Source organism: Heterodontus francisci, chromosome 1, assembly GCF_036365525.1.
Source record: "Heterodontus francisci isolate sHetFra1 chromosome 1, sHetFra1.hap1, whole genome shotgun sequence".
NCBI classification, from domain to species: Eukaryota; Metazoa; Chordata; class Chondrichthyes; order Heterodontiformes; family Heterodontidae; genus Heterodontus; species Heterodontus francisci.
Window position 1 is genome coordinate 170,176,747 of NC_090371.1, and position 22,814 is coordinate 170,199,560.

The 22,814-nt window shown below is 41.4% G+C and overlaps 1 protein-coding gene across 12 annotated transcripts in view; it reads right to left on the reverse strand.

The window, feature by feature from the left end:
* Positions 1-293: 293 nt before the first annotated feature.
* shroom3 (shroom family member 3) overlaps positions 294-22,814 on the reverse strand; it is a 480,123-nt gene continuing 457,602 nt past the window's right edge. For 11 of the 12 annotated variants that reach the window (XM_068038329.1, XM_068038410.1, XM_068038349.1 and 8 more), the window contains 7 exons: positions 21,598-21,701; positions 18,738-18,821; positions 16,057-16,905; positions 7,951-8,454; positions 5,545-5,701; positions 3,927-4,199; positions 295-2,395 (listed from right to left, as the gene is read on the reverse strand). In XM_068038329.1, coding sequence (XP_067894430.1) covers positions 2,081-2,395; positions 3,927-4,199; positions 5,545-5,701; positions 7,951-8,454; positions 16,057-16,905; positions 18,738-18,821; positions 21,598-21,701 — 2,286 coding nt within the window. In that variant the 3' untranslated portion in view covers positions 295-2,080. Of the gene's footprint in view, positions 2,396-3,926; positions 4,200-5,544; positions 5,702-7,950; positions 8,455-16,056; positions 16,906-18,737; positions 18,822-21,597; positions 21,702-22,814 lie in introns of all 12 variants that reach the window. The other variant, XM_068038322.1, reaches the window with a different exon arrangement.

The window sequence follows — 22,814 nt, forward strand, 5'->3', positions numbered from 1 at the left end:
CCCATGGTCTAATCAAGGTACCCCGCACCACCCCCACCCCCCCCTCCCCGCTTTTCCCCCTCACTCAAGTTTACATGAATTATTATGCATATTAATGGTAACTATTCAGAAAACAGGAGGTGGGACTCAGAGAACATTATTCTGAAAATTATGTCTTCCTGCTCATGAAAAAGGAACATTAAAAATGATAGCCTACTTCTGGACAGGCAAATCATGCTGGTAAATATCTTAAGCATGCTCTAACATGATGATGTTGCTATATTAAGACATGGGATATTCATACAGGAAACAAAACACACAACCAACTGCTGACACACATCATTTTTATTGTCTGCAGCAGTGAGTGGTTTACAAGCTTCAATGTCATGATTTCTGTCTGAAAACAGATCTCATCAAAACATTTGACTGTGAGAAGTACAGCAAACTCCTTTTTATTTATTTCACATACCGTACAACTAGCTGATTTGTGAGAAGCCGTGCAGTGTGTTTCACATCACTGTCTGGACAAAGACTCAGAATGGCTATGGGAAATGTATTGAATAAGTACAGCTGTGACCATAGCCAAGTTGTGATTGAACTCTGAAAAGTTATCACCCACTGAATTAAAAAAAAGTTGGTGTTACAATCAAGAATGAGCAATTATCCATACAGCAACGTATCGTCAGATGCAGCAACAAAGTATATAAAAAAAAAACTAAAACCCAGATCTGATACAGGCTGAGAAATGAACACTCAACACATCTTCTACACGAGTGTCTACTGTTCAGAAAGTTAGTATTATGTACAGTGGTTTAAAAACAGCCCAGTATACTGAGAAATCAGAAGATGAAAAAGGAATATTTTAAAAGGCAAGAATAAAAGCAAGCGTTAGAAAAGCTGTTATATCTAACTGAATCAATGCGTTCGCAAACCCACATAAATAGAGCTCCGTGGGTGGAGCTGTGCACATCTGCACTGTAAACTGCATTTCCAATACTACAATTATCACATTATGCACGCAGGGACAGGAACACCCTGAAAACAGGTGAGCTTCGATTATGTAATGTATTTTTTTTTAAATTTCCTTCATTCATGGAGAATACTTCTGTGACAAGCACATTCTACTTTTTCCACAGACTTCGGTCATCTATAGTTGTATTTTCAATGGAGTCCAACCACAGTATAAATATTGGGCTCACTGAAGGACTCTGCCTTTTCTGCAATAGTCACCCATGCTGAATAGTCTTCAGTGGTCATTCATATCTATCAGCTGTAAGAAGGGCGATTACCCACCAACTGGGGGTCATGTCTAACATGTAATTGCCAAACATTAGGACAAAAATGCATATATATATATATATATATATATATATATAAATTTAAGTTTATAAAAACTGATTTTGAAAAGTGAATTATTGACAGTTGAACTGTATTTCATGATGTGGAAATTGTTCATCACCCAAAGTTACTTTGAAAGAATCTGTCAATTGTCAACGTGTACCATTCTGAACTGTTTCTACAAACTGCAGTTTTCACTGTTCCAGGTGATCGTTCATTAAAAAAAAACCCTCAGAAGATTGCAATCACTTTTTGTGACTGTAGGTTGTTTTCTTTCCTCCAAAAGTTATTTTCTTACAAAATTAGATTTTTTCCCCTACGCAATAAAGTAGAACCATAAAAGGTTAGAGTATGTACAGAAACTTACACTTCAAAATTATAAATAGTAGTAATTCTCTGATGTTATTGGGAATGCTACAAAATGTTTTCTTTTTGTTTTTAAAATAAATTCTAAGCAGAGACTTTTTGTTGTGCTGTTTTTAAAAGGTATCTCAAACATCACTTTTGAAAAGATGCTGTCTCTCATGGGGATTTTCAAGTTTTGTGCTGTTGCAGACTTGCATGTAATAAGTTCCCACGAGGAGTGTCTTTTGCACAAACAATGCTAGCCATTGTTTCCTTAAAATATAGATTTCGATATCAATTTAAATACGATGTCTTCTTCATCCAGAATCCCTCCTCATTCTTGTTCGCTGAGTGATTTACTATTAAAACCTGATAAAAATCCTTACTTTTTCTTTTAAAGCGAAGAGGTAAATTTTGTTTACGAGAGGGCAGGCTCTGGGTGGCCGACAGGTGAGCGAGCCGTCCTTTGTGATACAAAGTCAGTAGGTAGGCTCTCCAACAAACACTTGAGCTGCTCCTCACCCAGCTTGATTTTGTCATCCAGTTCTCTTTGCTCCATCAGTAGTGCTGCCTTCATCTTCACAAAGTGCTGGTAGTCTTGGAATTGCTCCTCCGTCAAATAGTTCTCCAGGATATCCAGGACCACGCGTGCCCTGCGATCCAGGTTCTCCTTCAGTTCCTTTGCGTCCTCATGCTGACTGGTCAGAAGTCTACGCTTCTCATTCAGTAGATTCTGAAACATCAGATGCACAACTTTAGTATCAACTCCAAGCTACTTAGTCAGAATTTCTGAGGAGAAGGAATTAAAAAGCAATTGACCCTAACAAGTCCATCCTTTTTTTCCCCCTCCTGTCCAATTTTCTGCCCTCCCTTTTCCTTGCTGGGATGCAATGGCCTCCAGTAGCTGATCAATGTGGCCATTGTTCTGGTGCCAGTGACTGCGCGAGGCCATCACAGTCAACCCCAATATTATGTTCAACTGACAGCCACATATTTCCAATAGGATGGTGATATGGAACAGTAAGCTTGGTTACCTTTCTCCTCCCTAACCTAGGGACATTGAGACTAACTCTATTATACATACCATTGTCCAAACTAAGATCAGCTAACTCGGGAATCTAACTTGGGACTTTTCTGGTCTGTATGTCTCAGTTACTCTTCTCACCATATTCTTCAATCCTTTTTTCCCACAAAAACTGACCCTTAAACAGACTGATATTAACACTACTTTGGCTCATTTTTCAATTTAAGAGGGGACATCCCCTTTTTGGTTCATTCATCCAAGTGGTGCTTTCAAGACCAGTCCCACAATGGTCTGGTTCCTTGTTTCTCAAACACTTAATAGGGTTAAGCTACTACTTCATTCACATGTGTATGTGCATCAAGGGTTGCTAATTCCACACTGAACTGTTAGGTGGCATTTCCCAATAAACAGGAAAATTGACTGGTCCACCATTTCATCTCACCTTTTTTGCCAACTGCACAGAAGCATCAGTATTGGAAACTGCAGGTACAGTTACAGTGCTGGAGGTGACTGAAATGGTTCGCTTTGGGCTAGCAAATGTCATCCATGCATGGGAGTAAATTTGACATTTGTATATCCTGATGGCTTTATTTGAAAAACAAAATGAATTGCTGAATTTATTAATATACTGCATTGGATGTTACTGAACCTCACGGCTCAGGAAAGACCCAAGTTTGATCCCTAGGCTGTTCTCAGCTGGGCTGGTGATGGGGCAACCTACGGTCAGCTTCAGAAAGGGAAATGGGAGAAAATAAAGCTAGTCAGGGTTCCCACAGCATGTCAAATACTGGTGACCATGGTGAAACAGGCTGAAAACAGGATTGCATTTGATATGGTTACATTCCCCCCCATGCTTCAGTAGTCTACTTACACTTATGATTTAGGCTCACCCAGGAAGAAAGACTACATCAGTAATGCAGGGCTGCCAGTACCTTTGAAACTGTACTCCACTATGAGTTGAGAATCAAATGTGGTACCTTCCGGTCTGTGTGACCCAGTAATACATTACATACTGCATTTAACACCAGCCCATGAGGGAAGCATACCTACCCTTTTATCAAAGACTACCACAGTCATTTTATCAACTCCTCTGAGGCAGAAATATTCAATATCTTAATTCTCATACAATTTACAGCTTCTAAATCATAGGAACTAAAATTCTTTCTCTGTTGATTGCATATAGCGATAATCTTAATCTATCCAAAAGACAGCCAGAGTATAAAAACAACAGATTACGTACACGCTCCTCAGCATTTGCATTTTCATCGAGAGTCTTCAAGACATTTTCCACTCGAGCCAAACGACCGGAGAGGGAAAGCAGCAAGTTTACGACCTTATCCAAATCCCCAATGAACATCTTGTATTTTTCAAACTCGTTGGACTTGCACAGGCCTTTAATCATGATCTCTACTTCCTCGCCCAGAGCACTGTTCAGTTTAATGTCAGTTGCTAGGCTCCCCTTGGCTTCACGCAGGGTCCGAAGTTTGCATGTAATGCTTTCAATTAGCTCAGACTATAAAGGAAAGAAGAAAAACAGATTAATTTGTGAAAAAAGTCAGAAACCACAATCGATACTTTGGAAGCGATTTGTTAAATGTTCAAAAATATAACTAATTCTGAGCACTTTTACTCATTCACTACATATTTGGGTTTACTGTTGAGCAGAGCCACTCTGCACTGTAAATGACCCCTTTACATTACAGTGGCTGCAAAGTAAATGAGGTGGTGCCACTACTTGAAGAAGTACAGAGAAGACCCTGAACAGATGCTTTTCCCCTATTCCTTAGGCAGCAAACAATCAGCCACCATTTGTTTTGGCCAAGAGAAGACTTTATTGGAGAGTCAGTCTCTATAGGCTAGTGATACGAATCTTATTGTCACTGGCTTTGAAAATACTTTCTTCAGCTTTCAGGAAAATCAGACAGGTAGAAATCAAGCAGCAATTCACATCTTTTTAACAGCTGTTGGTCTGTTGCTGCTAGTGCTATGGAACACCCCCACCTCCCCAACCCCTGCAATGTAAAGTGGATCAGATTCCACAGCACTGGCAGCTCCAGTATGAATCACTTCTACTTGACATACTTCCATCATGTAAAGGGGCATCAGATGACACCAGATTACTTTCTGTGGCTGCACTGAAAACCATGCCAAAAGATCTGTAGTAATGAATGATCTTCAAAGAATGTGACAATTTGACTGTTGTCTGTGGAAAGCCCAGTCCTTCAGCCATTTCAAACCAATATCTCTGCACACACACACACACATATATCTTAATATGCAGCAAATTGATGAAAGTAGTCTAAATTCAACCAAAGAAAAATGATTTTCTTTCTAGTAACTCTTCTGCACTTTACAGGGTTAGAAGAAATTCCACAAGACACTTCAAAGGGGAAAAGTGATGGCTGCAACGTAAATGACTGATTTCCTCTTCTGCAAATTAGAAACTAGGGATAGCCAAATACAATAGTGGATATGCACACATTTTTACCCTTCATTTTCAGTCTTTATTCCTTATGTCAGAGCCAACATACTGAGTCTTGCAGGCTATCTGACTGCAGGGAACATTGCAGTGAGGCCGGATATTCTTTCCAGCAGGGATCACTGAACAACTATTACGAATGGGAAAATGGTGGCTTCTCCCCTCCCTAGCTCCGGGGCGCAGAGGTCAATTATAGTGTCCTACCCGCAGTTGTCCCTGTGATCAGCTAACTCAGCACAAACCAGGAATCAAACCCGATGTCCTCCTGGTCCCTATGGTTTAGTTTTACACTGGATTGGTACTTTTAGCAACTGAGCTATTGGAAGAAGTGAACAAGACAGGTATTGCTTTTAGTGATGAAGCTTTGAAATGGCAGTACTTTTTTCTCATTGATGTCTGGTTCTTCTTCCTCTTCATCTTCCGCAGAATTTCTCTGCATGTCCTTTATTTTATTCATCAGCTCAGCTTTGAGGGCAGACGTGCTATAGTAAGTGGGGCAATGAGCTGAAGCTGCTCCTGGCTCTCTCTCTTCTTTCCTAAATACAAAGAAGAAAACTTAAAGATTTAAGTCATTGTATATGAACATAAAAGTTTTCCAAAGAATAAGAAAGGTATCAGCATTAATTAGGAAGGATTAGAGGCATTCTATTCAACAAAATAAAAGATGAGTTATCTGAACATTTCCTCTCACAGATTGATTTTTTAAAGTCTTTCTTTAAAAACATTTCTCTCCTCCCCCACTCTCTGATGAAGGCCCTAGCTTGTGCCAAGGTATAGGTTTGTTGTCGCTGGTCAGCTTGACCTAGTACAAAGACCCAGCACAGGCTTGATGGTCCAAAAGGCCTCCTTCTGTGCTGTTTGCTTTTATGATTATATGAAGTAACCATTCTTTCTGGGGCTGAATGAAGACTGTAATCATCACCTGGTTATTTGACCTTGGGGGTATTCACGTCTGGACCTGATAGTGACTTCATTCATCCACACGAGTATTTTCCAGCAGGTATCATTGGACGATGATCAAGACTTACTTTTTCCTCTCTAACTCGGGGCATCAAGGCCAACTAAAGCAACTACAGCCATAGCTGTAGAACACAAACTGGCAATCAATCCGAGTATCAACCTGATCTGAATGGCTCAGCAGCTTGCTGGACAATTACTTTCTGACTTTACATTTCATAATTGACATTTTTATACATTCTTATATTTCTGGATAAAGAAAGTGATCATGTCGATGGCTCTGCAATATCTGTGATTCAAGAAATATTGGATGAAAAATCAGATTTTAGTTGTACATACATATTGTTATTGGGAGAGTAAGCTAGCTAGATTTTGCTTTAGTGATGAGGTTTTGAAAAGCCAGTACACTCCCCTCTTCAGCAGCTGGCTCTTCCTCATCACTTAGCAGTACTCATTTGCTATGAAACACTATCGAGTCCTGCTGGGTTATTTTTCCCATATGATTAATTGCCAGCCCAGATCCTCCACTTCTATTTTCCTAAACCTTCAGCAGATCATGGACAGCTAAGTTAAAACAAAGTAAATACAAACTAACAGCCAGGTGGAAATGTAGCAAAGTGTAAACTGTTTAAGAAGCGATTCTTAAAATTAGTATAATTTGCACTTCTGAAATCCTGCACTTGGCTCCATGTTGTTACAGATGCGGAATAATCCTAAACTGTGGTGCATTGCAGCCTCTTATCTCCAAGAATATACTATCCCCTCATACCTACATATTGTTAATTGACCTGACAACAAAACAAAGCCAGAGCTTTTATTTGCAACATGAACTCTAACTGAAGCAAGGAGGTAATGATCAAACCTCACAATAATCTAGTCAGACAGTCTGAGTCTCCAAGAAACACGAGAGACATATAACTACTTGGGGGCGGAACAGTGTAAAGAGACGAGACATGAGGCTAATCCTTGGTGTGGGGTTCTAAGTTATGAGAAACTTGGGGTTATTGTCCTGGGAAGGAGGTATCTGAGAGGGAACCTTATAGAGGTCTATACAATTGTTAAAGGTATAGAAGACCTGAACTTGGAATATTACTTTAAGTCAAACTGCAGAGGTAGAATAAGGGGTCACAGATTCCAATGAGAGATGGGTACTTTTAGGACAGATATCAGGAAATTGCTCAACGTGTGGTAGTAGTAGTGGAGACAAACACCTTGGAGTCGTTTAAGAAACAATTGGATGACATAATGGAGGTTGTCAGGATATCTCTGGGTGGATGATTCAAGATGGTTTCCCACATCCATAATTACCTTGTGAACCCACCATTCTCTTCAAAAATCAGAACAATTGCAGCACACACGCACGTGTGCGCACAAACACATATATAAATATTAGGTACGTGGGGCACACATTTCATGGACAACTTTCACAGCAGTCTTTCACCTACTGTCAAACTTACTGTACTGCCTGTTGTGTTTATATAAATTTTTACACAAATATACAGTTTTGAGAATAGTACACTATCCATATTCCCCTTAGCAAATAGTATCAGCTGCTTAACGTCAAGAATGTTGCACCACTGAGAAACAGGATATTTACGCTGTTATCATTGTCAGTGTGCAACAGCTATCTCTCTGCTCATTCCCTGGATGGCTGAGGTGGATGGAGTCTGCACTAATACTTTTTTGCTAGGACCAATGGGAGAATGAAAATGTACAAAATATCCTTTGTATATTGCTAAACAGCATCAACACAATCACATTGCCAACATTATTTAGTGGCTGTCCTACAGATGTAAGATCCCACCCTTTACAAAGCTTTAAAACTTACTTATCTTCCTCAGATACAGATCTGTTGACCATCATTTGTAACCTCGGCCTTCTGTGTTGTGCTTCCTGCCTCACCGTGCTGCTCCTGGGGAAAATGCCTTCCATTAGGTCCATGGTCGTCTTCATATTTGAGTCTGGATCTAAAATCTCTGCCAAAGACTTATCTTTGCCAATGATCTCCTTGGCAAGTTCTTCTGATCTGAGGTCCTCAGGAGACTTCTTATTCACTTCCAGGGGCACAGAAGACTGTTTGCAGTCTAGGTTTCCTTGGCTTGTGGCTGCACTTTGTGTTTGAACACATGATGTATCCCAGCTCTGGTTTCCACGGAGTGCAATTTGGGATGTGTGAACTTGTTCTGGGGTTGTAGGAGTACTCATTGCCACTCTTTCCAGTTCACAATTCGCTGCAGAAACATTGCAGCTGCAAGGCAGGTTTGTTTGGCCATTTTGTTCTGTGCTGGTCTTCGTTGGGAACTTCTCCTTTGCAGCATCATTGTCTGGAAACCTTTAGATGCAGAAAAAGTTGTGTTGAGAAACATAACAGCCCACTTTCAATCTAGATTATTACAACAGCTGGTAAACATTACTTCTGTGGGAAGTAAAATCAGTAAATCAGATTGGAGGCTAAAGAACAATGTGATCTCGGGTAAGTTTATCAGCAAGTAACTGATAAAGAAAAAATAAATTGCTACAGTATCTGTATTTACTATGCTTCACGTTTTGTTGTCATTTTAGAGGTCACTCTAGTTTTTGTGTCATGTTTCCAAGGCCTGACATTCTATAGATGCTGTGTTAGAAGATGTTACATTCAATTTTATACTGTACACTGAATGATGTGCACTAAAACTAATAATATATTAGAAATAAGATGGAAAACCATTTAAAAACTACATTTATATATCACATCTCAAATACCTCAAACCACTTTACAAATAATTATCTTGGAGTATGGTGACTGTTATTATGTAGGCAAATTAATTTTACGATGAATGAATACTGAAGAAGTTCCTTAGTGCAAGGTTTTGTAATAATACTCAACCCTAAATACCTTCTTGCCAATCTCAGGTTCTGTCAGACTGTTTGAAAGTAGTTTAACACCTTGTGTTTTTATCAAAATGATTTTTGCCTTAGTTCCTTTAAGCTGCCTGGACTGACAGTGTCAAACACCATGTTACCATCTTATTAGCCAGCAAGGAAACAGCAATGAGGAGAGATTATTTTCCCCCCTATACAGTGGTTTATTAACGTAAATCTTGGACATTGCTGCTGCATGGAGTGGTTCCTGGTGTGAAAATTTGCCACCATACAGGTTACTGAGATTTTTTTAAAAATAAATTTGGTTTTCCAACAAACTACACACACAAAAATTACCGGCAGCAACTGTAATCAATGTAATTACATCATGGCCATACATGATTGTGTATTCAAACCTGGGTTAAATGTTGTATATAATTATAGAGACAAGAGAATTTACATTACTTCCATCTTAACGGAAGTTATATCGAACCAAAACTTTTTTTGTTCTAGGATGTTATTTGACATGAAAAGAATAAAAACTATTCCTGTTGTGTTTGTTTATAATGTAAATAACATCATAGTGAACTTCAGTTAAATATAAAACTTCTGCATAACATTCAATACACACGATGCATGTATGCTGTGGCACAAAGGCTATCCCATTTGAAGATTTGCTGGTTTGCATTTACAAGGACAGCTGATTGAAGCATGTGTGTGATGTTCTCAATAAGTGAATGAAAATACATCATTTACAATAATGGAGAGGCCCTATAACCCATTAAACAAAACACTTCATAGAAAAAAAACATATATTTGGTATGACACACTTTGTATGGAATTTAATAGACAAAATAAACTGCATTTAGCAAGAGTATACAAAAGAAATTTTAATACATGTCAGAGTTTTTAATACGGGCTGCTTTTTGCAATTCCTTCCTTCTCAATCATTTATTCTGTACTTTACTAAACATTTTAGGCCTGAAAAGCGTGAAATGATTAAAGGTACACTTAGAAAAAATTAGTTCTGACTTCAAAGTAACAGAAAAACTACCCTGCCACTCATTTCTTCAAGGCGATATGCTCTACATTCTTATAAATTGCAGATTTTATTTATTGAGGGAGGACAAGATTCTCTTTTATGGTATCTACATTCATTTCTCCTCTTTTTTATGGACCTTCCAGTGCCAATCATCATAAAATTACATAGAATTTACAGCACAGAGACATATCATTTGGTCTAACTAATCTATGCTGGTGTTCATACTTCACATGGGCCTCCTCCTATTCTTCTTCATTTAACCCTATCATTGCCATTGCAGAGACTGGCACCTAACAACCGGCTCCCAGTCCTTCCCCAGTGCTGTACTGAAATTTCTGATGGCAGATGTATTTAAAAAAGGGGTTGTGATAAATGATGTCTCTGATTTTTAATCCTTCCAGATGCCTGCCTATTGTAGCACAGCTGAACTCCCAATTGAGTATGGAAAAGGGGTGTGTGTCCAAACTTGTGTTCCAGCAACTTGCCGAACAATGTGGAGCAATACTTCAAATGCTCCAATGAACTGCACTAATCACACTAATTACTTTCTTTCATTTTTTTTTCTTATCAGGTGTTCTCTGGATGAATTTGCTAAACCAACGCAGCTGAGGAAGCCCTTAATTCTATTTGAAACACAACCAATTGTAATCCCTATGTTGACCACCAAGCGGCGCTGAATCTCCACTCTGTCAGTGCAGATGTGTGTTTTTCTTTGATCGCCCTAGAGCAGCAGCAATGTCATTCATTCCATTTAGATTACGTGAGTCTACTTTAGCACTGTGGCACAGATTTGGAGGAGCAATTATTCTGGAGAATACTTCCATATTTGGGGTTTCAAACAGGATTGTATGTGTACGGTGCCATCAAAAGATGTATGACCTAATGCGGAGTTCAGCTCATTTGGATGAAAGAACTGAAATTATTTGTGAGGAGCAGAAACATCTTGAAATTCTGTATCTCAGATTCTGAACTCAAATTCTTGTTAGCTCCCAAGTGTTGGTTCTTGTTTTTCACCACCCAATTTGTTCTTTTCTCAAAGGTGCTGTCTCTTACTTGGGTATGGCTGCACAATACCTCACTGAAGTATCTTTCTTTCATGGGTGAGAGTCCAGACAGTGAATGGCAGCAGGCTATTTCTGGGAGGGTATTATAGCAGAGATGATCCTGCCCCTCACCATTTGGATAACAGTGATGAAGGACCATAACCTGTCTAAATGTTGGACTCTATATAATCTGTATAATTAGCTATAAATGTCTGATGTATACTCAGGATAACTGGGTAGAAATGCTAAATACATACTCAGTTTCATTAGGGATAAATTAATGATATATAAGTACAGGTAGTGCAACCAGGTAGAAGTGTTCCTGCTCCCTCCTTTCCACCAAACTCCTGAGCACCCAAGCTCTGTTAGTGGCCCTCTTGCTAGTTAACTGTAAATAACTCCCTGTCCTCAGATACTGTTGCATCCTCCCCAAATCTTTGAAAAGCATCACGATCTCCTCTATCCCTAAAAAATGCCCTCAAACCCTTGGTTGTGCCAACTACTGCCTTTCTCTCCACTTTCGTGAATGTGTTGTCACGTCCTAGGTCCAGACACATCTGTTCCTCACAGCTTCCTATTTCAATCCCTATGGTCAGGTTTTTGCCTCCCCTCAGCACTAAGACAGCCCCAGGCAAAGTGTTGAATGACCTTCTCTGTCTCTGTGGCCAGGGTGTATTATCTCACCCCATCCTCTAGACATGTTTTGATGTTGACCACACCATTCTCCTCCAATGCCTCACCGGGGTTGCCCTTGCTCAGCTCCACCTTTACCTATCCGTTCGTAACCAGCATGTCTCCAGCAATGGTTTCCCTTCCCACCCCGACACACACATCCTGGGAGCACTAAAAGATCCATCGAGTCCTTTCTCTTCATTTACATGGGAACATCTTCTACATGTGTGGGCCACTCAACACAGTATTGAGGGAATGCTGCAGTTTTGAAGGTGCTGTCTTTCTGGTGAAACATTAAACCAAGGCTCCAATTGCCTGTTCACGTAGATATAAAAGATCCCATGGCACTTTTCAAAGAAAAGCAGCAGAGTTCTGTTGGTGACCAGACCGATATTTACCCCTCAACCAACACCAACAAACAGATTAACTGGTTTTTTATTGAATTGCTGTTTGTGGGACTTTGCTGTATACAGATTGACTGCTGCATTTACCTACTGAACAACAATGACTGCATTTCAAAAGTCATTCATTTCTAGGAAGGACTATTGGACATCCTCAGAACGTGAAAGGGGCTACATTAATGCAAGTTATTTCCTTCTTTCTATATGCTGAGGACACCCGGCTCTATCTCTTCACTCCTGCTGTATTGGCAGACTTCTTGTCCAACACACTGCTTTGGCTGAGCTGTAATTTCCTCCAGCTAATCACTGGAAAGACTGAAGTTGTTTTCAGTTCCTACAGTATATTCTATTCCCTCACTTCCTTGACTCCAAGACCCTCAGCAGCCACAGTCTCAGACTGAAACAGACTGCCTGCAACTTCAGTGTCCCGTTTGACCTACGACGTGCTTCCAATCCCATATCTTCTCTAATACAAAGATTGCCTATGTACAAATCTATATCGTCATCTACAATGGCCCATACCTCAGCCCATTTGTTACAGAAACTCTCACTCAGATTTGGTCTGCTCATCTCCAGACCCGATTATTTCAACAAATTAAAAGCAAAATACTGCAGATGCTGGAAATCTGAAATAAAAACAAGAAATGCTGGAAACACTCAGCAGGTCTGGCAGCATCTGTGGGGGGAGAAGCAGAGTTAACGTTTCAGGTCAGTGACCTTTCATCAGAACACTGATGTTCTCCTGGTCAGCCCTCAATCCTCCAGTCTCTGCAAACTGCACTTTGTCCAAAGCTGTGCTGCCTCTACCCTGAACAGCCTCGGCCTTGGCTTAGTGCGAGCATTCTCACTGCTGACTCAAATTGATGTGGGTCCTCACTCCAGAGACTTGAGTATAAATCGAGGCTGACGTGCCTGTTCGGTATTAAGGGAATGCTGCACTGTCACAGGTGCTGTCTTTTGGATGAGATGTTAAACCGAGGCCATGTCCGCCCACTCGGGTAGGTGTAAAAGATCCCAGGGCACTAGTTTGAAGAGGCGCAGGGGAGTTATCCTGGCCAATATTTATCACTAAAACAGATGGCTTATTCACATTGCTGTGTGTGGGAGCTTGCTGTGCCCAAATTGGCTGCTGCATTTCCTACATTATGTCAGTGATTACACTTCAAAAGTACTTCATTCGCTGGACTGCTCTTTTGGATGTCCCCAGGTTGTGAAAGTTGCTATATAAATGCAAGGCAAGTTCTTTCTTTCTCTTCCTATCCCTAACCAAGTCCCACTTGTCCATCATCCCTGTCCCCACTGACCTACATTGGCTTCCATCCTCAAATGTTAATATTCTCATCCTTGTGTTTACATACTTTCATGGCCTTACCTCTCCATAGCTTACCGCTCCTCCAGCTGTACAGCCTTTCACCCCTCCACACCCCCAAAATCTCAATTCCTCTAACTCTGGCCTATTGTGCATCCCCTCTCCCTTCAACCACACCACTGATGGCTGTGTTTTCAGCCACCTAGATCCCAATCTCTGGAATTCCCTTCCTAATTGCTCTGTCTCTCCACTTCCCTCTCCTCTATTTGACCCTTCTTGAAACCGACCCACCTCTTTGATCATCCACCCTAATCTTCCTTTCTCTGGTTTGGTATCTATTTATTTTTACATCTCTGTGAAGCAACTTGGGATAGCAAAGGCTCTCTATATTGTGCCTGGGAGGGTGGTAGATGCAGGTTGCCTCACGTCCTTTATAAAGTACCTGGATGAGCACTTGGCACGTCATAACATTCAAGGCTATGGGCAAAGTGCTGGCAAATGGGATTAGGTAGACAGGTCAGGTGTCTTTAATGCATCGGTGCAGACTCGATGGGCCGAAGGGCCTCTTCTGCACTGTATTATTTTGTGATTCTGGGATATTGCATTCATCATCAATAATATAGAAGCACGGCAACTGAGTATAAATGCCTTACGTATATGTAGTTTAATTAGGTACAAATGGCTCATTCTAATCACAGTGTAATCAGGTATAAATCCCTGATGTCAAGAATCAGACTCTAACCTCACTCCACATTTGTTCTAGTTTCAGCAGAAGCTGAATTTGTACTGGAAGCCAGTTATACATAAGAATGAAATGATGTTTTGTGCATCCTGATATTATTGTGCAATTTTATCCGGGTGGAACACAAATCATTGCCTCTTGTGCCAGTCCTCGTCACATGTCCTTTCAAGAGTGAATCTTAGTGGCAATATTACATTTTCAGAACAAGACTGCAGACCATTTTGGAGACATTGTAAACCTGGGTATTAAATGCATGCTTCTTTTTTTTTAATCATCCAATTTTAAAGCAATTAAAATGTTAGCATTGAAGGGTGATTTGGAAGTTCAAATGACTGATCAGCTTAAACCAAAAGACTTTGTGCTGCTGGTCATTTAAGCTCAGATGCTTTCCCTGGTTGCAGGAGAGATCCACTGTCTAGACTGGCTTCTCCTCCCAGTTTGGAGGAGGATATAGTGACAGACAGCAATGGAGCAGCTAAACAGCTGAAAACTGGAGAGAGAAAACAGACCTCAGTACAACATAAGGCCTATTTATCAGTCCTTTTACAGCCAATTCCCAGAAAGCTTTGAACAACAGCCCTCCCTAGTTTAATTTCTACAATCAATAAATTCTTTACATTTGTAAATTCTGCATAATTCATTACATCAAACGTTTTTGGTTTTGTGGATATATTTATCTGATTAATTCTTTCTGTAGACATTCTTAAATGTGGCTTGTTTTAACTCATAATAAAGCAGCTATATAACTAACTGGCTACTGTCGTCCGTCCAAGCTACAAGTGCATTTGCTCAGCTCACTGTACTCGCCTACAATGCGGTTTTCTTCTTGTTGGCTACACAGACCTTTATCAACCATTGGATCAAGACCAGCAGCCAGGAATGACAGCTGCAATTTGCATCTTTCTCATAGGAATGCCGCACCATATCCAAGTCTCATCAAAGATAGCAAAGTGACCATGTTATACTCTTTCCAACCAACCAGCCAAAACAAAATATCAAAATTAAATATAAGTGTGTGTTAAGAGGATGCTTAATAGGGAAACAGTGAGCTGGATTTTCCTGGCCCCATGGAGGCGGGTGAGGGGTGGTACGTGGGGGTGGGGGGGGGGGGGGGTGATCCAGGAAAAGTAGGGACAAGGTGTGCCAAGATGGTCCCTGACGCATTCCAGTCTCTGGGAAATTTCCCAGGGGTGGACTGGGAACTGCATCAGCTGCCCATTCTGTGGAGGCAGGCAACCAATTAGTATAATTAAGGCCCCACCTATGGGCGATCTTGATCCAGTGCCAGTATTTTACTGGCACTGTAGCCAAATCCCTTGCCCCCCGCCCCCCCACTGCCATATGTGGAAGCCGCTGGCTCAATCAAGGTGGCAGCCCAGGGGGCCAACGGAGCAGGCAGTACTGTCTCCAAAAGACAGTGCCACGGGGATGAAAGGCCTGCGGAGTGGTTTTGCCTCCAACCTGATGGCCGTACCAGCTTCGGGCCTTTTACTCTATAACTTCAATGCAGGCAACTCCATATTGAGGCGCCCTCTCATCCACCTGCCTGCCTCAGCAGTGCGTATCTCTCTCGGTGGCACTGCTGCCTGACATCACTGCAACACTCTGATTGGGCAGCATCAGGCATCCCTTTAAGAATAGTGAGTACAGAAGTGGCCAATTATGAAGACGTCTTGCGCAAGGTTGCCCTGGAGGGTGTGCTTAGGACCCCATATGGGTCCGATGTCAGGGTTCCAATGCCCATCGGAAAATCCAGCCCAGAGTTTGATAAAAATACTTCAGACCCAGATCAGTTCTTTTTTTAAAAAAAAGCATTAATTTGCATAATGTGCACCCGTGAATCTTGTGCCTAGTGTATTGGGAGTTTTGCATATAATTAGTTACCTGGCCACAGCTTCCGCGTCACTCCTGTTAAATAATTCCTCCGCTCGCTGACCTTTAAAACTAATTGGAGATGGTGGTGGTGGAAACTCCTGGTCTCTCATCCTTGGAACAGCTCTGCAATCCGGTGGAGGTGGAGGTGGAGGTGAAAGTGGTGGTGGAGGTGGCTGGAACCTACTGCTAAGGGCCTGCTGATCCAGATCTTGGATAAACACGTCGTCCTCCTCTGGAAAAGATGACGACGACTGGAGGCGCAACAGAGAAGTGGTCAAGTGCACACCGGTCTGAGGCGAAGGAGGCCGAACGGGTGGCACCTCAGACTCCCAAGTGATGCTACTTGCTGTGATATGATTCTGCTCCCTTTCGTGTTGACTGAGATTTAACCCAGCCAAGTGGGGAAATGAGCTGTGTTTTGCTGAGTCATCATGAATGGAATTGACCCATTTGTGTTTAGGAGCTGGAGGCCTCTGTGGTGGTATTGCCTTCTTCGTCAATGCTGTTTCAGCACCAATTTCTTCTGGAAGGTAGTTTACAAATGACTCTGCCCCTACCATTGTAAATTTGCTGCCTTTACTTTCTTGAACACCTGGAGTGGATTTGCCATATTGTTCTGAAGCTGCCATTCCCAGCGCTGGGTTTTCGGAGGCACAGCGATAGTTGTGTTGGCCAATGCTGGTCAGCTGACCAACACTAGAAGTGCTTTTGGGCCTGTAGCCATCAAGTGGTTTGTGTTTCTCATTTCGAATGGACAATTTGTTTACTGCAAGGGGATTCAGCTCATTCTCATAACTGGCTGGAAGGTGTGCTCCTGTCGGCTTGTTTCGGCAGTCCTTTCCTTCATTGTTAAAAGACCTGTAAATGCAAAAGTAATTTAATTAATTATCACCGATTCTGCAAGACCAGATTTTATTTCAAGTAAAAACAGGAAATGCTGGAAATACTCAGCAGGTCTGGCAGCATCTGTGGAGAGAGAAACAGAGTTAACGTTTCAGGTCAATGACCTTTCATCTGAACTGGAAAAGATGCATGAGGTTTTAAGCGGGGAAAGGGGGAGGGGAAGTAGGAACAAAAGGGAAGTCTCTGATAAGGCAGAGAGATGAAAAGATTATTGCAGCTCATGTAAGTCATTTGTTTCTTTCAGCTCCAGCCCCACTTCCACTCCAATTTTCGCCTCTCCTTGACCTGTGCCAGGGTACAACTCCACAAGCTCTCACAGCCGTTTGGTACCTTGATCAAACAACATCCTTCTTGTGCGACACCAGACCATGAGTGCTGGCAGGGTATTCAATCATGATGGGCATCACAGCCAAACCCCTGATTCTGTATGCACCAGGATACCAATTAGAATGTCCCCACTATGGCTGAGTTTAGAATAGACTAGAGACCACAGCACCACAACAGGAGGAAGCATTTAGTCAATTATATCTGTGTTGGCTCTTTGCTAGAGGAATCACCTTGCTCTTTACCCAGAGCCCTTTACCTTCCTCGGCTTCAAATATTTACCTACTCTGCCCTTTCTGCTTTAATTATTCCTGTGGTAAAGCATTCCATGCTCCAACAATTTCTCCTAACTTCACTTCTCACTCTCTTAATGACAAGTTTTAAATTAATGTTTGAGTCACTGACTCCCCTCCAACCAGAGGAAACAGTCTTTCCCTGTTCACTGAACCAAACTTCTTCATAATTTTCAATCTCCTCTTAACCTCTGCTCCAATGGAAATAGTCCCAGTGTCTCACGTCTCTCCTCAACAGCAGTTTCTCATCCCTGAGAAATCTATGCTGTACTCTCTGTAACTTTAATGCCCTTTCTAAAATGAGGTGTCCAAAACATCAAATAGTACAGAATTATTGTGACCTCTTCCCTTCTTTTTTTTCTTGTACTCCAGTCGCCAATTTTAAAACTCTGAACAACATTGGCCCCTTTTAACGACTCTTATCTATTTGTACCTTCACTTTCAAAGTATTGTCTATTTACACCCCTAAGTCTCTATCTTCCTCCATACCCTTCAGGATCTTTCCTTTTTTTTATTCTCCCATTACTCATTTTGCTCCCAAAATGTCTAACTTCAATCCTATCTACATTGATCTGTATTAGCAATCTGCCCATTCCGGTCTGTCCTTGTGAGGCTTTCTTTTGTTTTTAAAAGACCACCCTCCTCAGTGGAAGGTCATCAACCTGAAACTTCAATTCTGTTTCTCTCCACACAAATGCTTCCAGACATGAATATTTCCAAAGTTTTCTGTTTTTATTAGCCCTGGCATTAATGTCTGGACTGCAATCAGTTAGCTAATTTCAGCCTGGCTGATACAAGAGATGTTACAATTGGTCTTTACAACTGGGCTAGAAAAGAGAAAATCAGCCTGAGCTCCCACATCTGTTTACTATCCAGTGACATTTGCTAGAAAAAGCACGTTTCAGGACAGGATCAAACTGGACTGTAACAGCCTGACACTACTTACTGCCCAGGCTTTGACATGAAAAAATAGCTACTTGGGTGAGGAACTGAATAACAACCGGTTTGCATGGAATGATACTCCAGTCAGGAGTCAATGGCTTCAGGAGAGAAGAGGGACAGAAGGAGAAAAAATTGGAATAAAAAGAAATGGAAAGTAAACACAACTCTGAATCTTTACAGGGCACAAAACTTAACAACTCTGCAAAGTCTGTTGTTAATTCTCCATACCAGTCTTGTGATGCTGCCCTCACTTGCTGCCGGTTGCAGTCAGAAAGCTGTGGTCTTGATCTTGAACCAGATGCCCATGGTACACTGCGAATCAAGAAACACATATTTTAGCATTGGATTCATTCAGTTTGCCCTGTTTACTCACCCCTTTGGAAAAGACCCCTGGAAAACTACATTGTGCAGGAAAAGTACCCAAAAGAGATACGTGGCACTATTTCGGCAGAACACATTCTTTAATCAAAAGTGACATCAAAGCGGAAGCGATGGAACAGACAGGAAGTGGGAGCGATGGAACAGACAGGAACCCTGCACCAAGCTCTAGGGTAAATGGAATGCATCCCCTGCAAAATGGATGGAAAAGAGCTTTGCAGTCTACGGAGCGGACTAAATCATTTTGGTCCCGCTTCATTAAAATTACTCATATTACCTGGCTGCTGGGAGCAAACCTTATAAGGAGGTAGTGGATCTGATTGTGACAGCAAGAGCCACAAGCTAAAACATTTTATAATTTTAAAAGAGCACTAGCTTTGTGTCGCAAGCCTCTTTCTCACTTTCTACAACCACGCTACACAATGTCCTCTGTATCTGAGTAGGCTGCCTGCCTTCATGTGCTGGCTCACAGGTGGGAAATGCTGTATGGACACGTTATCAGAGGAACGCTGGCACCTATGGAACCGGAGCTCGGCCTTCACAAGGGGAGAAGGTAAATTGAGGGGGAACAACACACGGTGTTACACTGATTCAATGCGGTGCAACATCTCGTTACAACTCCAGCAACATTTCTACATTTAATACACACAGTGCGATCTGTTGCCCAACTACCAACATCTAATTGGAAAAAGTCCAGAACGGCAGCAAAATGGTTTCTGAGCCATAATAAATTGTTTGCCACAATCTCAATTAAACTGGAAACTGGACTTAAAACAGCCACCAGATTAATCAGATTTGAGGTTATTTTCATATAAATGTTGCAAAACAATTCTTGCTCTCTCCCCCACCAACCCACATTAAAAAAAGTATTGAAACATTTTTTCATTAAGACAGCATCTTTCTGAAATTGTGCTCAAATTATAAATTCAGAGCAGCTTAAAATACATGACTAGCATGAGGAAGTGAAGCAGGATAGGCTGGTTTGATTTCTTTTCTGAAACACAGCACCAGCTTTACAATAGATACAACATACCCAGGAATGTGCATAGGAAAACATATCCAATAAGTGACTCTTGAACTAATTTGGCTCACATCATAAATGTATGCTTAACTAGTTTGTCAACTTAATTTGAATCTCTTCCATTATGCTTTGCTCTACTGAAAAACTCCTTTAAAGAATTTCCCCCCTCCATCTTTGTAGTACTCAAATATCTCTCAGAAGCAGCAAAGTGCAAGAAGGAATAGAACTGAGCATCAAAAGAACAGAATCAGAAATACAACATGCAAAGGATTGCCAAATTTTAATTGATTGGATTTAGTATTTCTCAGTGTACGTGAAGGCAACATAAGCAAAGCTCAGCAGCAGCAAGAAATGCTCAATACGAGTACTGTAGAGATGATACTGTAACCTCCTCCAGCCATACAACCCTCTGAGATCTCTGCACTCCTCCAATTCTGTCCTCTTGAGCATCCCCGATTTTAAGCCCTAAACTCTGGAATTCCTGCTCCAGATCTTTCAGCCTCTCTTCTTTCTCCTCCTTTAAGATGCTCCTTAAAACCTACCTCTTTCACCTGCCCTAATATTTCCTTATGTAACTCAGTGTCAAATTTTGCTTGGTAATCGCTCTTGTGAATCACCTTTGGGTGCTTTACCATGTTAAAGGTGCTATATAATTGCAAGTTGCTGTTCAAGATAGAGATCACAGGTATGAGCCTTACACTCACCATAAAGAATGATGCAAAATAGAAAGTGCTGATCTATTTTTGGAAGAATAGAATCAAGTAGCGCAATGAAGTTATTAAATTATTGAGAGCGCGCTTCACAATATTATTTTCTGGGTATATTTTTTCTGTTGATTGATGCTAACAATGAAGTTGATGTGAGGATATAGTGGGTAAACCTGCTTTATGCTCAGATTTGTTCACTAATACTAATGAATGAAAGAAAGCTTTCGCTTTCCAGATCTGCACATCATTAGGAAGGATTAGTATTTATGGATGGCAATGGCAGTGAGCATCAGTTTCCCAACACCAGGTTTGAGTGCTGCACCATTCGGCCCCCAATCTGAGCAGCATTGAGAAGAGAGGCACCAGGTGGAGGCTGAGGAATCTCCTCCTGTGGCCAGCTAGAGGGAACAATAGTGGCAGTGTGGAGCAGGCTGTCTATTCAGCTGCAAAGATAACAGGTTGGCGAAAAAAAAAGCATGTGTGTTTTTGGTGTGATAGAGAGTAATGCCAGAGCGAGAGTGAGAGTGAGCCACAGCGTGAAAGGGAGCACAAACAAACAGGCACAAGAGAGGGAGATAAAAAGAACAAAAAAAAAGAAAAATGAGCTTTAATTTGTGCCAAGTCAGTCACTGTGACCACTGTGAAGGTTTAATTTAGACATACTTGTAATTTTCACTGGTCAGTCTGAGCATAGTGCAGATGCTTTATATATTAGCACATGATTTGTTGCTCTAAACATAATATAACACAAGACAACTAGCCTGAAGACACACACAATCTGTTATGTTGTGTAATGCAATCATTTCTATGGGCAACAGACACTCAACTCCAGATGCATTTTGCAAAGTTGAATTGGAGAATTGACACCAGATACTAACTCTCTCCTGCACACAGTACTTCATTTTGGGCAAACTTAATTAGCAGCTGCTTAAGGAGTCACAGAACAAAATCCATTACAGCAATAAGCACAAATCTTACATACCCATAGGTGCTACCCAGACAGTCAGTGCCCATCAGCTTAGATGAAGAAGAAATCGGATCCTTTGCAGTGATGCCAAAAGGTCTGTTCATGGCACAGAGAACATCCTAGAAAGAAAAAAGGGTATTTACAATCGATCATATTAAACATAGCGTATAAAATATATTCAGAACAATGAGCTTACCAGATATCATTAAAGCCTGCAGGTAGGTCAGAAACACAGCTTTCATTTTTCTAAATCTTAACATAGAAACTAGGAGCAGGAGTAGGCCATTCAGCCCTTCGAGGCTGCTTCGCCATTTATTATGATGATGGCTGATCATCCAACTCAGTAACCTGTTCCTATTTTCGCCCCTGATCCTTTGATCCCTTTAAACCCAAGGGCTATATCTAACTTCTTTTTGAAAATGTACAATGCTTCGGCCTCAACTGCTTTCTGTGGTAGCGAATTCCACAGGCTCACCACTCTCTGGGTGAAGAAATTTCTCCTTATCTCAGTCGTGAAAGATTTACCCCGTATCCTTAGACTATGACCCGTGGTTCTGGACTCCCCCACCATCGGGAACATCCTTCCTGCATCTACACCGTCAAGTCCTGTTAGAATTTTATAGGTTTCTATGAGATCCCCCCTCACTGTTCTGAACTCCAGCGAATATAATCCTAACCAACTCAATCTCTCCTCATACGTCAGTCCCGCCATCCCAGGAATCAGTCTGGTAAACCTTCGCTGCACTCCCGCTATAGCAAGAACATCTTTCCTCAGATAAGGAGACCAAAACTGCACACAATATTCCAGGTGTGACCTCACCAAGGCCCTGTATAATTGCAGCAAGACATCCCTACTCCTGTACTCGAATCCTCTATGAAGGCCAACATACCATTTTCCTTTTTACCGCCTGTTGCACCTGCATGCTTACCTTCAGCGACTGGTGTACAAGAACACCCAGGTCTCGCTGCATATTCCCCTTTCCGTTTATAGCCATTCAGACAATAATCTGCCTTCCTGTTTTTGCTCCCAAAGTGGATAACCTCACATTTATCCACATTATACTGCATCTGCCATGCATTTGCCCACTCACTCAACTTGTCCAAATCACCCTGAAGCCTCTCTGCATCCTCCTCACAACTCACCCTCCCACCCAGTTTTGTGTCATCTGCAAATTTGGAGATATTACATTTAGTTCCCTCATCTAAATCATTAATGTATATTGTGAGTATCT